The 16243-nt window shown below is 31.2% G+C and overlaps 1 protein-coding gene across 2 annotated transcripts in view; it reads right to left on the bottom strand.

The window, feature by feature from the left end:
• plekhs1.2 (pleckstrin homology domain containing S1, tandem duplicate 2) overlaps positions 1-16243 on the bottom strand; it is a 101982-nt gene continuing 85739 nt past the window's right edge. The window contains 3 exon segments of one of the 2 annotated variants that reach the window (NM_001077324.1): positions 1-1795; positions 1878-2010; positions 2116-2208. In NM_001077324.1, coding sequence (NP_001070792.1) covers positions 1730-1795; positions 1878-2010; positions 2116-2208 — 292 coding nt within the window. In that variant the 3' untranslated portion in view covers positions 1-1729. 2 annotated transcript variants of the gene reach the window in all.

Raw genomic sequence — 16243 nt, forward strand, 5'->3', positions numbered from 1 at the left:
TAGGCATAGAACATTGAGATTTAATATCAATATATTTTATAACAGATCTAATATCCTTAATATGTGTGAATCACTTTAGTACATTTCATTTGATGCAGACACCAAAATGTAATGCTTCATCTTTGATCTTTTTTCATGAGTGTAGACGGTGTCTAATCATTAAAATATTAACATAAAACAGCTCAGATTGTAAGATGCACTTAGTTGCGATTTAAAGACAGCAGTGTAATAGATAAAATAGTCATGTCAACTTCAGCTCTTTAAAATGCAACTGTGCTTTTTTTAGCATGCGGAAAAAGAACAGGTTTTCAGTGCCAGTGTAAATAAATGAAGTTTACAAGGAAGCTACCACTCTTTATTCTTGACTGTAATGTGATGCGTCAGTGGAGATTCAGGTTAGATGCTTTGACTTAAAAAAAGTTCCTCTCAGAGTAGCAAACAACAACATCTGAGCTCATTATAATTGTATAATAGTTGGGTTGTGAAAACCATCAATCATGCATGAATAAACATAGCTGATATATCCAAAACAAACAAAAGGAGCTTCGGGGTTAATAATGTATTGGTGCATTTTAGATATGAGATTCTTTAAAATATGCAAACGAAAAATATCTAAGTAGTATCTATGTAAAAGTAAAGTATCCTTGAGTATTCTTAAACCAGAGATGACTTGATTTTGTATATATAGTAAAATATCGTAACGAGTATCAATGTAACAGTTAAGCATACTTGAGCTCTATTCTTCAGCCATAGATGACTTGATTTAATTTCTTTTGTGGGTATTCATTATTCACTTTTAACTGTAATTGAGCATATGTTGCTATGCAGTTGTTTTGTTATTGCCTTTTATTATTATTATTATTATTATTATTATTATTATTATTATTCTTGTATATAAAATAAGATTAATAATCAATTATTATAATTTTAAATAAGCCTAGTTTTTGACTATTCATGCACATTATGGCTTATAGTTTAGTTTTATTTTAATATTTTGTATTCCTGTGCAAAAAAAGAAAACAAAATTACTATGTACAAATTCTCATAATTAATTTATGTATTAAGTATGCTATAATAATCATCCGTCTAATATCATCCAGTTTCTGATACAGTTTAGACACTGCATAAAGATTTAGAGCAATCGCTCAACGCTTAAATAGACAGAAAAGTGAAATCATGGTTTAAATGTGTTTTAAAATGTAGTACATAAATTTATTTGTATTTTAAGTAGACTTCATTAATCCACCATCTACTATCATCCTGTATCTGATACAGTTTAATCCTAGCATGAAGATTAAGAGCAATTGTTAAATGCTTAAAAATAGAGAAAAGTTGAAATCGTTGTTAAAATACGTTGTAAAATATAATACAAAGAAAAGATGTGTGTATATGCATAATAAATAAAGTACCTCTCACTGTAAGTGCAGTTTTAAGAGATTAAACCGTTTACAATGTGCATTTTTCACAGTGAATTTAACTTCATACTTTTAAAGTAATACTTTGTCCATATAAATATGCACTAATATTCCCACTAGCCAGGTTTATTATATATTAATGCTTTGTTTGGTTTCTACCCTTATGATAAGATTCACATGTAAAAGATTTATAATACGAGTCTTATGATAAGAGTCATAAATGTTAAAATCCTGCTGACTTTAATCTTAAACAAGACGTGCACATTATTTCTAATAATTCAATGCAATGATTGTATTAAGAGGGGATTTTTCTTTCATGTCTCGTTGGATTCATTGCTCAAAGGCTGGGATCCTGGAAGCCGTCGAATAGTGAGTTTCACCTACAGGTAATTTCAATAACGTAATTGAAGTGTTTGTAAATGTAGTCATAAAACATTTGTTTACTGTGGATCACCCTCTTACCTCTTCCTTGCTAAGTCTTTTAAGGTATGTCTGTATCTCAGCTAATGTGTTTGTTAGCAAGTCATTGAGGGCCAGGATCTGATCACCCTTGTGGAAAAGATGCGACTCCTGAGTCTCCAGACACTCAGACACACTGGGAAGGAAAACATGACATATGATGTAAGTTTGGTTTTGTTGATGTTTTCTCAGTGAGGAGGCATATTAATACAGTAACTGTCATTTATTAGTGGAGTTGTACCATGGTTTGCCTTCCTCCTCTGTCAAAACCAGATTGTTCATCAGACTGTCTTGACTAATGCAGATCTCCTTTTCAACATGTGTTTCTGTTTCACTGAAAAAAGAAGACCAATCATCACCATATTGTTAAATATAGTGGAAGATTTTAATTTAAAAAGAATAAATTGTCATCCAACAATTAACACATTTACACTTACATAACAGCTGTTTTATGTAAGACGAAAGGTCCCTACCCAGTAAAAAAATTACTCTTTAAGGTTTACTCAATAAAATCTTTGTAATAATTTACACAAGCAAAATGTAATCATATATCGAGTACAATTAAATTGAAAATACCATGTAAAATGTACCAAAAATAACCAAAAACGTTTAACCGAACCCTCCTAAATAAATTGAATAAAAGTTCATTGATTGTCTTTTTAAATTTATTCAAATGAATACAGTTAAACACTATTTTAGCTTTTATCAATTTTCAAATTTTTAATTTATCAAATTTATCAATTTATTTTGCTTTTATAAAATGAAATAAATCTTATTAGTTGCAAGTTTATAGATTTTTATATATATGCTTTGATATTTCGCTTGTTTGTAATATTTTCACTCAATTTGTTTTTGTAGGTCTTCCCGGGCACCATAGATCATGTCCTTAAATGAAAGATCATGCTGACTGCATCTCTCAGGTATGCTGAAACCTTGCCAAATATTTGCATGAAAAGCAACAATCATCTAATAGGAGATCTGTTTAGCGAGTCTCCGAATGTTGCAATTCTCAAAACAGCAAAACACACGGTTCACAGAAGCACATGTAAGAACACATGTAACAGGGTTGTTTTGATGTCTTTAAGAAAGAAATATCTATCGAGGCAAGGTTATTATAGTTAACAAAAACAAACAACAAATGTATGAATTCACTAATGTTGATCCTGGACCATCAAATTTATAACTTCACCAATGTTGATCCTGGACCATCAAATATATAACTCCGCCAATGTTGATCCTGGACCATCAAATATTTGAAGTCACTAATGTTGATCCTGGACCATCAAATATATAAATTAGCTAATGTTAATCCTGGACCATGAAATATATAAATTCACCAATGTTGATCCTGGACCATTAAATCTATGAATTCGCTAATGTTGATCCTGGTCCATCAATTTTATAAATTATCCAATGTTGATCCTGGACCGAAAAATATATAAAAACACCAATGTTGATCCTGGACCATTAAATATATGAATTTGCTAATGTTAATCCTGGACCATCAAATATTTGACTTCGCTAATGTTGATCCTGGACCATCAAATATATAAATTCACCAATGTTGATCCTTGACCATCAAATATATGAATTCGCTAATGTTGATCCTGGTCCATCAATTTTATAAATTCTCCAATGTTGATCCTGGACCGAAAAATATATAAAAACACCAATGTTGATCCTGGACCATTAAATATATGAATTTGCTAATGTTAATCCTGGACCATCAAATATTTGACTTCGCTAATGTTGATCCTGGACCATCAAATATATAAATTCACCAATGTTGATCCTTGACCATCAAATATATGAATTCGCTAATGTTGATCCTGGACCATCAAATATATAAATTCACTAATGTTAATCCTGGACCGTCAAATATATAAATTAGCTAATGTTGATCCTGGACCATCAAATATATGAATTCACTAATGTTTATCCTGGACCATCAAATATGTAAATTAGCTAATGTTGATCCTGGACCATCAAATATATAAATTCACTAATGTTAATCCTGGACCATCAAATATATAACTCCGCCAATGTTGATCCTGGACCATCAAATATTTGAAGTCACTAATGTTGATCCTGGACCATCAAATATATGAATTTGCTAATGTTAATCCTGGACCATCAAATATTTGACTTCGCTAATGTTGATCCTGGACCATCAAATATATGAATTCACTAATGTTGATCCTGGACCATCAAATTTATAACTTCACCAATGTTGATCCTGGACCATCAAATATATAACTCCGCCAATGTTGATCCTGGACCATCAAATATTTGAAGTCACTAATGTTGATCCTGGACCATCAAATATATAAATTAGCTAATGTTAATCCTGGACCATGAAATATATAAATTCACCAATGTTGATCCTGGACCATTAAATCTATGAATTCGCTAATGTTGATCCTGGTCCATCAATTTTATAAATTCTCCAATGTTGATCCTGGACCGAAAAATATATAAAAACACCAATGTTGATCCTGGACCATTAAATATATGAATTTGCTAATGTTAATCCTGGACCATCAAATATATAAATTCACCAATGTTGATCCTTGACCATCAAATATATGAATTCGCTAATGTTGATCCTGGACCATCAAATATATAAATTCACTAATGTTAATCCTGGACCGTCAAATATATAAATTAGCTAATGTTGATCCTGGACCATCAAATATATGAATTCACTAATGTTGATCCTGGACCATCAAATATAAAAATTAGCTAATGTTGATCCTGGACCATCAAATTTATAAATTCATTAATGTTAATCCTGGACCATTAAATCTATGAATTCGCTAATGTTGATCCTGGTCCATCAATTTTATAAATTCTCCAATGTTGATCCTGGACCGAAAAATATATAAAAACACCAATGTTGATCCTGGACCATTAGGTATATGAATTTGCTAATGTTAATCCTGGACCATCAAATATTTGACTTCGCTAATGTTGATCCTGGACCATCAAGTTTATAAATTTTCCAAGGTTGATCCTGGACCATCAAATATATAAATTCGCCAATGTTGATCCTGGACCATCAAATATATAAATTCATTTTTGTTGATCCTGGACCATCAAATAAATGAATTTGCTAATGTTGATCCTGGACCATCAAATATATGAATTCACTAATGTTGATCCTGGACCATCAAATATGTAAATTAGCTAATGTTGATCCTGGACCATCAAATTTATAAATTTACTAATGTTGATCCTGGACCATCAAATATTTAAATTCACTAATGTTGATCCTGGACCATCAAATTTATAAATTCACTAATGTTGATCCTGGACCATCAAATATATGAATTAGCTAATGTTGATCCTGGACTATCAAATATATAAGTTAGCTAATGTTGATCCTGAACCATCAAATATAAAAATTAGCTAATGTTGATCCTGGACCATCAAATTTATAAATTCACTAATGTTAATCCTGGACCATTAAATCTATGAATTCGCTAATGTTGATCCTGGTCCATCAATTTTATAAATTCTCCAATGTTGATCCTGGACCGAAAATTATATAAAAACACCAATGTTGATCCTGGACCATCAAATAAATAAATTTGCTAATGTTGGTCCTGGACCATCAAATATATAAATGCACAAATGTTAATCCTGGACCATCAAATAATTAAATTTGCTAATGTTGATCCTGGACCATCAAATATGTAAGATAGCTAATGTTGATCCTGGACCATCAAATATTTAAATTTGCTAATGTTGATCCTGGACCATCAAATATATAAATTTGGTGATGTTGATCCTGGACCATCAAGTAAATAAATGTGCTAATGTTGATCCTGGACCATCAAATATTTAAATTTGCTAATGTTGATCCTGGACCATCAAATTTATAAATTAGCTAATGTTGATCCTGGACCATCTAATATGTAAATTCACTAATGTTGATCCTGGACCATCTAAGATATAAATTCACTAATGTTGATCCTGGACCATCAAATATATAAATTTACTAATGTTGATCCTGGACCATCAAATAATTAAATTTGCTAATGTTGCTCCTGGACTATCAAATAATTAAATTTGCTAAAGTTGATCCTGGACCATCAAATAAATAAATTCGGTGATGTTGATCCTGGACCATCTAATATGTAAATTCACTAATGTTGATCCTGGACCATCAAATATATAAATTCATTAATGTTGATCCTGGACCATCAAAAATATAAATTTACTAATGTTGATCCTGGACCGTCAAATAATTAAATTTGCTAATGTTGATCCTGGACCATCAAATATATGAATTCACTAATGTTGATCCTGGACCATCAAATATATAAATTAGCTAATGTTGATCCTGGACAATCAAAAATATAAATTTACTACTGTTGATCCTGGACCATCAAATAATTAAATTTACTAATGTTGATCCTGGACCATCAAATAATTAAATTTACTAATGTTGATCCTGGACCATCAATTATTTAAAGTCACTAATGTTGAACCTGGACCATCAAATATATAAATTCACAAATCTTTATCCTGGACCATCAAATATATAAATTCATTAATGTTGATCCTGGACCATCAAATATTTGAAGTCACTAATGTTGATCCTGGACCATCAAATATATAAATTCGGTGATGTTGATCCTGGACCATCAAAAATATAAATTTACTAATGTTGATCCTGGACCATCAAATAATTAAATTTGCTAATGTTGATCCTGGACCATCTAATATATAAATTCACTAATGTTGATCCTGGACCATCAAATATGTCAATTCACTAATGTTGATCCTGGACCATCAAAAATATAACTTCGGTGATGTTGATCCTGGACCATCAAAAATATAAATTTACTAATGTTGATCCTGGACCATCAAATAATTAAATTTGCTAATGTTGATCCTGGACCATCTAATATATAAATTCACTAATGTTGATCCTGGACCATCAATTATTTGAGGTAACTAATGTTGATCCTGGACCATCAAATAAATAAATTCGGTGATGTTGATCCAGGACCATCAAATATATAAATTCACTAATGTTGATCCTGGACCTTCAAATATATGAATTCACTAATGTTGATCCTGGACCATCAAATATGTAAATTAGCTAATGTTGATCCTGGACCATCAAATATATGAATTCACTAATGTTGATCCTGGACCATCAAATTTATAAATTCGCTAATGTTGATCCTGGACCATCAAATATTTGAAGTCACTAATGTTGATCCTGGACCATCAAATATATAAATTTGGTGATGTTGATCCTGGACCATCAAAAATATTAATTTACTAATGTTGATCCTGGACCATTAATTATTTGAAGTAACTAATGTTGATCCTGGACCATCAAATAAAAAAATTCGGTGATGTTGATCCTGGACCATCAAATATATAAATTCGGTGATGTTGATCCTGGACCATCAAATTTATAAATTCATTAATGTTGATCCTGGACCATCAAATTATTGACTTCGCTAATGTTGATCCTGGACCATCAAATATATGAATTCACTAATGTTGATCCTGGACCATCAAATATATGAATTCACTATTGTTGATCCTGGACCATCAAACATGTAAATTAGCTAATGTTGATCCTGGACCATCAAATATTTAAATTCACTAATGTTGATCCTGGACCATCAAATATATAAATTCGGTGATGTTGATCCTGGACCATCAAAAATATAAATTTACTAATGTTGATCCTGGACCATCAAATAATTAAATTTGCTTATGTTGATCCTGGACCATCTAATATATAAATTCACTGATGTTGATCCTGGACCATCAAATATATGAATTCGGTGATGTTGATCCTGGACCATCAAAAATATAAATTTACTAATGTTGATCCTGGACCATCAAATATATAAATACATCAATGTAGATCCTGGACCATCAAATTTATAAATTCTCCAATGTTGATCCTGGACCATCAAATATGTAAATTCGCTAATGTTGATCCTGGACCATCAATTATTTGAAGTAACTAATGTTGATCCTGGACCATCAAATAAAAAAAATCGGTGATGTTGATCCTGGACCATCAAATATTTGAAGTCACCAATGTTGATCCTGGACCATCAAATATATAAATTTAGTGATGTTGATCCTGGACAATCAAAAATATAAATTTACTAATGTTGATCCTGGACCATTAATTATTTGAAGTAACTAATGTTGATCCTGGACCATCAAATATTTGACTTCGCTAATGTTGATCCTGGACCATCAAATATATGAATTCACTAATGTTGATCCTGGACCATCAAATATGTAAATTCACTAATGTTGATCCTGGACCATCAAATATGTCAATTCACTAATGTTGATCCTGGACCATCAAAAATATAACTTCGGTGATGTTGATCCTGGACCATCAAAAATATAAATTTACTAATGTTGATCCTGGACCATCAAATAATTAAATTTGCTAATGTTGATCCTGGACCATCTAATATATAAATTCACTAATGTTGATCCTGGACCATCAATTATTTGAGGTAACTAATGTTGATCCTGGACCATCAAATAAATAAATTCGGTGATGTTGATCCAGGACCATCAAATATATAAATTCACTAATGTTGATCCTGGACCTTCAAATATATGAATTCACTAATGTTGATCCTGGACCATCAAATATGTAAATTAGCTAATGTTGATCCTGGACCATCAAATATATGAATTCACTAATGTTGATCCTGGACCATCAAATTTATAAATTCGCTAATGTTGATCCTGGACCATCAAATATTTGAAGTCACTAATGTTGATCCTGGACCATCAAATATATAAATTTGGTGATGTTGATCCTGGACCATCAAAAATATTAATTTACTAATGTTTATCCTGGACCATTAATTATTTGAAGTAACTAATGTTGATCCTGGACCATCAAATATATAAATTCGGTGATGTTGATCCTGGACCATCAAATTTATAAATTCATTAATGTTGATCCTGGACCATCAAATTATTGACTTCGCTAATGTTGATCCTGGACCATCAAATATATGAATTCACTAATGTTGATCCTGGACCATCAAATATATGAATTCACTATTGTTGATCCTGGACCATCAAACATGTAAATTAGCTAATGTTGATCCTGGACCATCAAATATTTAAATTCACTAATGTTGATCCTGGACCATCAAATATATAAATTCGGTGATGTTGATCCTGGACCATCAAAAATATAAATTTACTAATGTTGATCCTGGACCATCAAATAATTAAATTTGCTTATGTTGATCCTGGACCATCTAATATATAAATTCACTGATGTTGATCCTGGACCATCAAATATTTGACTTCGCTAATGTTGATCCTGGACCGTCAAATATATGAATTCACTAATGTTGATCTTGGACAATCAAATATATGAATTCACTATTGTTGATCCTGGACCATCAAATATGTAAATTAGCTAATGTTGATCCTGGACCATCAAATATTTAAATTCACTAATGTTGATCCTGGACCATCAAATATATAAATTCGGTGATGTTGATCCTGGACCATAAAAAATATAAATTTACTAATGTTGATCCTGGACCATCAAATATATGAATTCACTAATGTTGATCCTGGACCATCAAATATGTAAATTCGCTAATGTTGATCCTGGACCATCAAATATATAAATTAGCTAATGTTGATCCTGGACCATCAAATATTTAAATTCACTAATGTTGATCCTGGACCATCAAATATATAAATTCGGTGATGTTGATCCTGGACCATCAAAAATATAAATTTACTAATGTAGATCCTGGACCATCAAATAATTAAATTTGCTAAAGTTGATCCTGGACCATCTAATATATAAATTCGCTAATGTTGATCCTGGACCATCAATTATTTGAAGTAACTAATGTTGATCCTGGACCATCAATTATTTGAAGTCACTAATGTTGATCCTGGACCATCAAATATATAAATTTACTAATGTTGATCCTGGACCATCAAATAATTAAATTAGCTAATGTTGATCCTGGACTGTCTAATATATAAATTCACTAATGTTTATCCTGGACCATCAAATATATAAATTCAGTGATGTTGATCCTGGACCATCAAAAATATAAATTTACTAATGTTGATCCTGGACCATCAAATATATAAATTCACTAATGTTGATCCTGGACCATCAAATATATAAATTCACTAATGTTGATCCTGGACCATCAAATATATAAATTCACTAATGTTGATCCTGGACCATCAATTATTTGAAGTAACTAATGTTGATCCTGGACCATCAATTATTTGAAGTCACTATTGTTGATCCTGGACCGTCAAATATATGAATTCACTAATGTTGATCCTGGACCATCAAATAATTAAATTTGCTAATGTTGATCCTGGACCATCTAATATATAAATTCACTAATGTTGATCCTGGACCATCAAATATATAAATTCGGTGATGTTGATCCTGGACCATCAAAAATATAAATTTACTAATGTTGATCCTGGACCATCAAATAATTAAATTTGCTAATGTTGATCCTGGACCATCAATTATTTGAGGTAAATAATGTTGATCCTGGACCATCAAATAAATAAATTCGGTGATGTTGATCCTGGACCATCAAATTTATAAGTTCATTAATGTTGATCCTGGACCATCAAATATTTGACTTCGCTAATGTTGATCCTGGACCATCAAATTTATAAGTTCTCCAATGTTGATCCTGGACCATCAAATATTTGACTTCGATAATGTTGATCCTGGACCATCAAATATATGAATTCACTAATGTTTATCCTGGACCATCAAATATGTAAATTAGCTAATGTTGATCCTGGACCATCAAATATTTAAATTCACTAATGTTGATCCTGGACCATCAAATATATAAATTCGCTAATGTTGATCCTGGACCATCAAATAAATAAATTCGGTGATATTTGATCCTGGACCATCAAATATATAAATTCACAAATCTTTATCCTGGACCATCAAATATATAAATTCATTAATGTTGATCCTGGACCATCAAATATATGAATTCACTAATGTTGATCCTGGACCATCAAATATATAAATTCACAAATCTTTATCCTGGACCATCAAATATATAAATTCACTAATGTTGATCCTGGACCATCAAATATGTAAATTCACTAATGTTGATCCTGGACCATCAAATATATAAATTCGGTGATGTTGATCCTGGACCATCAAAAATATAAATTTACTAATGTTGATCCTGGACCATTAAATAATTAAATTTGCTAATGTTGATCCTGGACCATCTAATATATAAATTCACTAATGTTGATCCTGGACCATCAATTATTTGAGGTAACTAATGTTGATCCTGGACCATCAAATATATAAATTAGCTAATGTTGATCCTGGACCGTCAAATATATGAATTCACTAATGTTGATCCTGGACAATCAAATATATAAATTCACAATTTTTTGTCCTGGACCATCAAATTTATACATTCGGTGATGTTGATCCTGGACCATCAAATATATAAATTCATTAATGTTGATCCTGGACCATCAAATATATAAATTCACAATTTTTTGTCCTGGACCATCAAATTTATACATTCGGTGATGTTGATCCTGGACCATCAAATATATAAATTCATTAATGTTGATCCTGGACCATCAAATATATAAATTCATCAATGTTGATCCTGGACCATCAATTATATGAATTCGCTAATGTTCATCCTGGACCATCAAATTTATAAATTCTCCAATGTTGATCCTGGACCATCAAATATGTATATTAGCTAATGTTGATCCTGGACCATCAAATATATGAATTCACTAATGTTGATCCTGGACCATCAAATATTTAAATTCACTAATGTTGATCCTGGACCATCAAATATATAAATTCGCTAATGTTGATCCTGGACCATCAAATAAATAAATTCGGTGATATTGATCCTGGACCATCAAATATTTGAAGTCACTAATGTTGAACCTGGACCATCAAATATATAAATTCACAAATCTTTATCCTGGACCATCAAATATGTAAATTCACTAATGTTGATCCTGGACCATCAAATATATAAATTCGCTAATGTTGATCCTGGACCATCAAATATATAAATTCGGTGATGTTGATCCTGGACCATCAAATATATAAATTCACTAATGTTGATCCTGGACCATCAAATATGTAAATTCACTAATGTTGATCCTGGACCATCAGATATATAAATTCGGTGATGTTGATCCTGGACCATCAAAAATATAAATTTACTAATGTTGATCCTTGACCATCTAATATATAAATTCACTAATGTTAATCCTGGACCATCAATTATTTGAGGTAACTAATGTTGATTCTGGACCGTCAAATATATGAATTCACTAATGTTGATCCTGGACTATCAAATATATAAATTCATCAATGTTGATCCTGGACCATCAAATATATGAATTCGCTAATGTTGATCCTGGACCATCAAATATTTAAATTCACTATTGTTGATCCTGGACCATCAAATATATAAATTCACTAATGTTGATCCTGGACCATCAAATATATAAATTCACTAATGTTGATCCTGGACCATCTAATATATAAATTCACTATTGTTGATCCTGGACCATCAAATATATAAATTCACTAATGTTGATCCTGGACCATCAAATATATAAATTCACTAATGTTGATCCTGGACCATCTAATATATAAATTCACTAATGTTGATCCTGGACCATCAAATAAATAAATTCGGTGATGTTGATCCTGGACCATCAAATATATAAATTCACAATTTTTTGTCCTGGACCATCAAATTTATAAATTCGGTGATGTTGATCCTGGACCATCAAATTTATAAATTCATTAATGTTGATCCTGGACCATCAAATATTTGACTTCGCTAATGTTGATCCTGGACCGTCAAATATATGAATTCACTAATGTTGATCTTGGACAATCAAATATATGAATTCACTATTGTTGATCCTGGACCATCAAATATGTAAATTAGCTAATGTTGATCCTGGACCATCAAATATTTAAATTCACTAATGTTGATCCTGGACCATCAAATATATAAATTCGGTGATGTTGATCCTGGACCATAAAAAATATAAATTTACTAATGTTGATCCTGGACCATCAAATATATGAATTCACTAATGTTGATCCTGGACCATCAAATATGTAAATTCGCTAATGTTGATCCTGGACCATCAAATATATAAATTAGCTAATGTTGATCCTGGACCATCAAATATTTAAATTCACTAATGTTGATCCTGGACCATCAAATATATAAATTCGGTGATGTTGATCCTGGACCATCAAAAATATAAATTTACTAATGTAGATCCTGGACCATCAAATAATTAAATTTGCTAAAGTTGATCCTGGACCATCTAATATATAAATTCGCTAATGTTGATCCTGGACCATCAATTATTTGAAGTCACTAATGTTGATCCTGGACCATCAAATATATAAATTTACTAATGTTGATCCTGGACCATCAAATAATTAAATTAGCTAATGTTGATCCTGGACTGTCTAATATATAAATTCACTAATGTTTATCCTGGACCATCAAATATATAAATTCAGTGATGTTGATCCTGGACCATCAAAAATATAAATTTACTAATGTTGATCCTGGACCATCAAATATATAAATTCACTAATGTTGATCCTGGACCATCAAATATATAAATTCACTAATGTTGATCCTGGACCATCAAATATATAAATTCACTAATGTTGATCCTGGACCATCAATTATTTGAAGTAACTAATGTTGATCCTGGACCATCAATTATTTGAAGTCACTATTGTTGATCCTGGACCGTCAAATATATGAATTCACTAATGTTGATCCTGGACCATCAAATAATTAAATTTGCTAATGTTGATCCTGGACCATCTAATATATAAATTCACTAATGTTGATCCTGGACCATCAAATATATAAATTCGGTGATGTTGATCCTGGACCATCAAAAATATAAATTTACTAATGTTGATCCTGGACCATCAAATAATTAAATTTGCTAATGTTGATCCTGGACCATCAATTATTTGAGGTAAATAATGTTGATCCTGGACCATCAAATAAATAAATTCGGTGATGTTGATCCTGGACCATCAAATTTATAAGTTCATTAATGTTGATCCTGGACCATCAAATATTTGACTTCGCTAATGTTGATCCTGGACCATCAAATTTATAAGTTCTCCAATGTTGATCCTGGACCATCAAATATTTGACTTCGATAATGTTGATCCTGGACCATCAAATATATGAATTCACTAATGTTTATCCTGGACCATCAAATATGTAAATTAGCTAATGTTGATCCTGGACCATCAAATATTTAAATTCACTAATGTTGATCCTGGACCATCAAATATATAAATTCGCTAATGTTGATCCTGGACCATCAAATAAATAAATTCGGTGATATTTGATCCTGGACCATCAAATATATAAATTCACAAATCTTTATCCTGGACCATCAAATATATAAATTCATTAATGTTGATCCTGGACCATCAAATATATGAATTCACTAATGTTGATCCTGGACCATCAAATATATAAATTCACAAATCTTTATCCTGGACCATCAAATATATAAATTCACTAATGTTGATCCTGGACCATCAAATATGTAAATTCACTAATGTTGATCCTGGACCATCAAATATATAAATTCGGTGATGTTGATCCTGGACCATCAAAAATATAAATTTACTAATGTTGATCCTGGACCATTAAATAATTAAATTTGCTAATGTTGATCCTGGACCATCTAATATATAAATTCACTAATGTTGATCCTGGACCATCAATTATTTGAGGTAACTAATGTTGATCCTGGACCATCAAATATATAAATTAGCTAATGTTGATCCTGGACCGTCAAATATATGAATTCACTAATGTTGATCCTGGACAATCAAATATATAAATTCACAATTTTTTGTCCTGGACCATCAAATTTATACATTCGGTGATGTTGATCCTGGACCATCAAATATATAAATTCATTAATGTTGATCCTGGACCATCAAATATATAAATTCACAATTTTTTGTCCTGGACCATCAAATTTATACATTCGGTGATGTTGATCCTGGACCATCAAATATATAAATTCATTAATGTTGATCCTGGACCATCAAATATATAAATTCATCAATGTTGATCCTGGACCATCAATTATATGAATTCGCTAATGTTCATCCTGGACCATCAAATTTATAAATTCTCCAATGTTGATCCTGGACCATCAAATATGTATATTAGCTAATGTTGATCCTGGACCATCAAATATATGAATTCACTAATGTTGATCCTGGACCATCAAATATTTAAATTCACTAATGTTGATCCTGGACCATCAAATATATAAATTCGCTAATGTTGATCCTGGACCATCAAATAAATAAATTCGGTGATATTGATCCTGGACCATCAAATATTTGAAGTCACTAATGTTGAACCTGGACCATCAAATATATAAATTCACAAATCTTTATCCTGGACCATCAAATATGTAAATTCACTAATGTTGATCCTGGACCATCAAATATATAAATTCGCTAATGTTGATCCTGGACCATCAAATATATAAATTCGGTGATGTTGATCCTGGACCATCAAATATATAAATTCACTAATGTTGATCCTGGACCATCAAATATGTAAATTCACTAATGTTGATCCTGGACCATCAGATATATAAATTCGGTGATGTTGATCCTGGACCATCAAAAATATAAATTTACTAATGTTGATCCTTGACCATCTAATATATAAATTCACTAATGTTAATCCTGGACCATCAATTATTTGAGGTAACTAATGTTGATTCTGGACCGTCAAATATATGAATTCACTAATGTTGATCCTGGACTATCAAATATATAAATTCATCAATGTTGATCCTGGACCATCAAATATATGAATTCGCTAATGTTGATCCTGGACCATCAAATATTTAAATTCACTATTGTTGATCCTGGACCATCAAATATATAAATTCACTAATGTTGATCCTGGACCATCAAATATATAAATTCACTAATGTTGATCCTGGACCATCTAATATATAAATTCACTATTGTTGATCCTGGACCATCAAATATATAAATTCACTAATGTTGATCCTGGACCATCAAATATATAAATTCACTAATGTTGATCCTGGACCATCTAATATATAAATTCACTAATGTTGATCCTGGACCATCAAATAAATAAATTCGGTGATGTTGATCCTGGACCATCAAATATATAAATTCACAATTTTTTGTCCTGGACCATCAAATTTATAAATTCGGTGATGTTGATCCTGGACCATCAAATTTATAAATTCATTAATGT

This window comes from Danio rerio, chromosome 12 (assembly GCF_052040795.2).
Source record: "Danio rerio strain M-AB ecotype USA chromosome 12, GRCz13ab, whole genome shotgun sequence".
Lineage (NCBI taxonomy): Eukaryota > Metazoa > Chordata > Actinopteri > Cypriniformes > Danionidae > Danio > Danio rerio.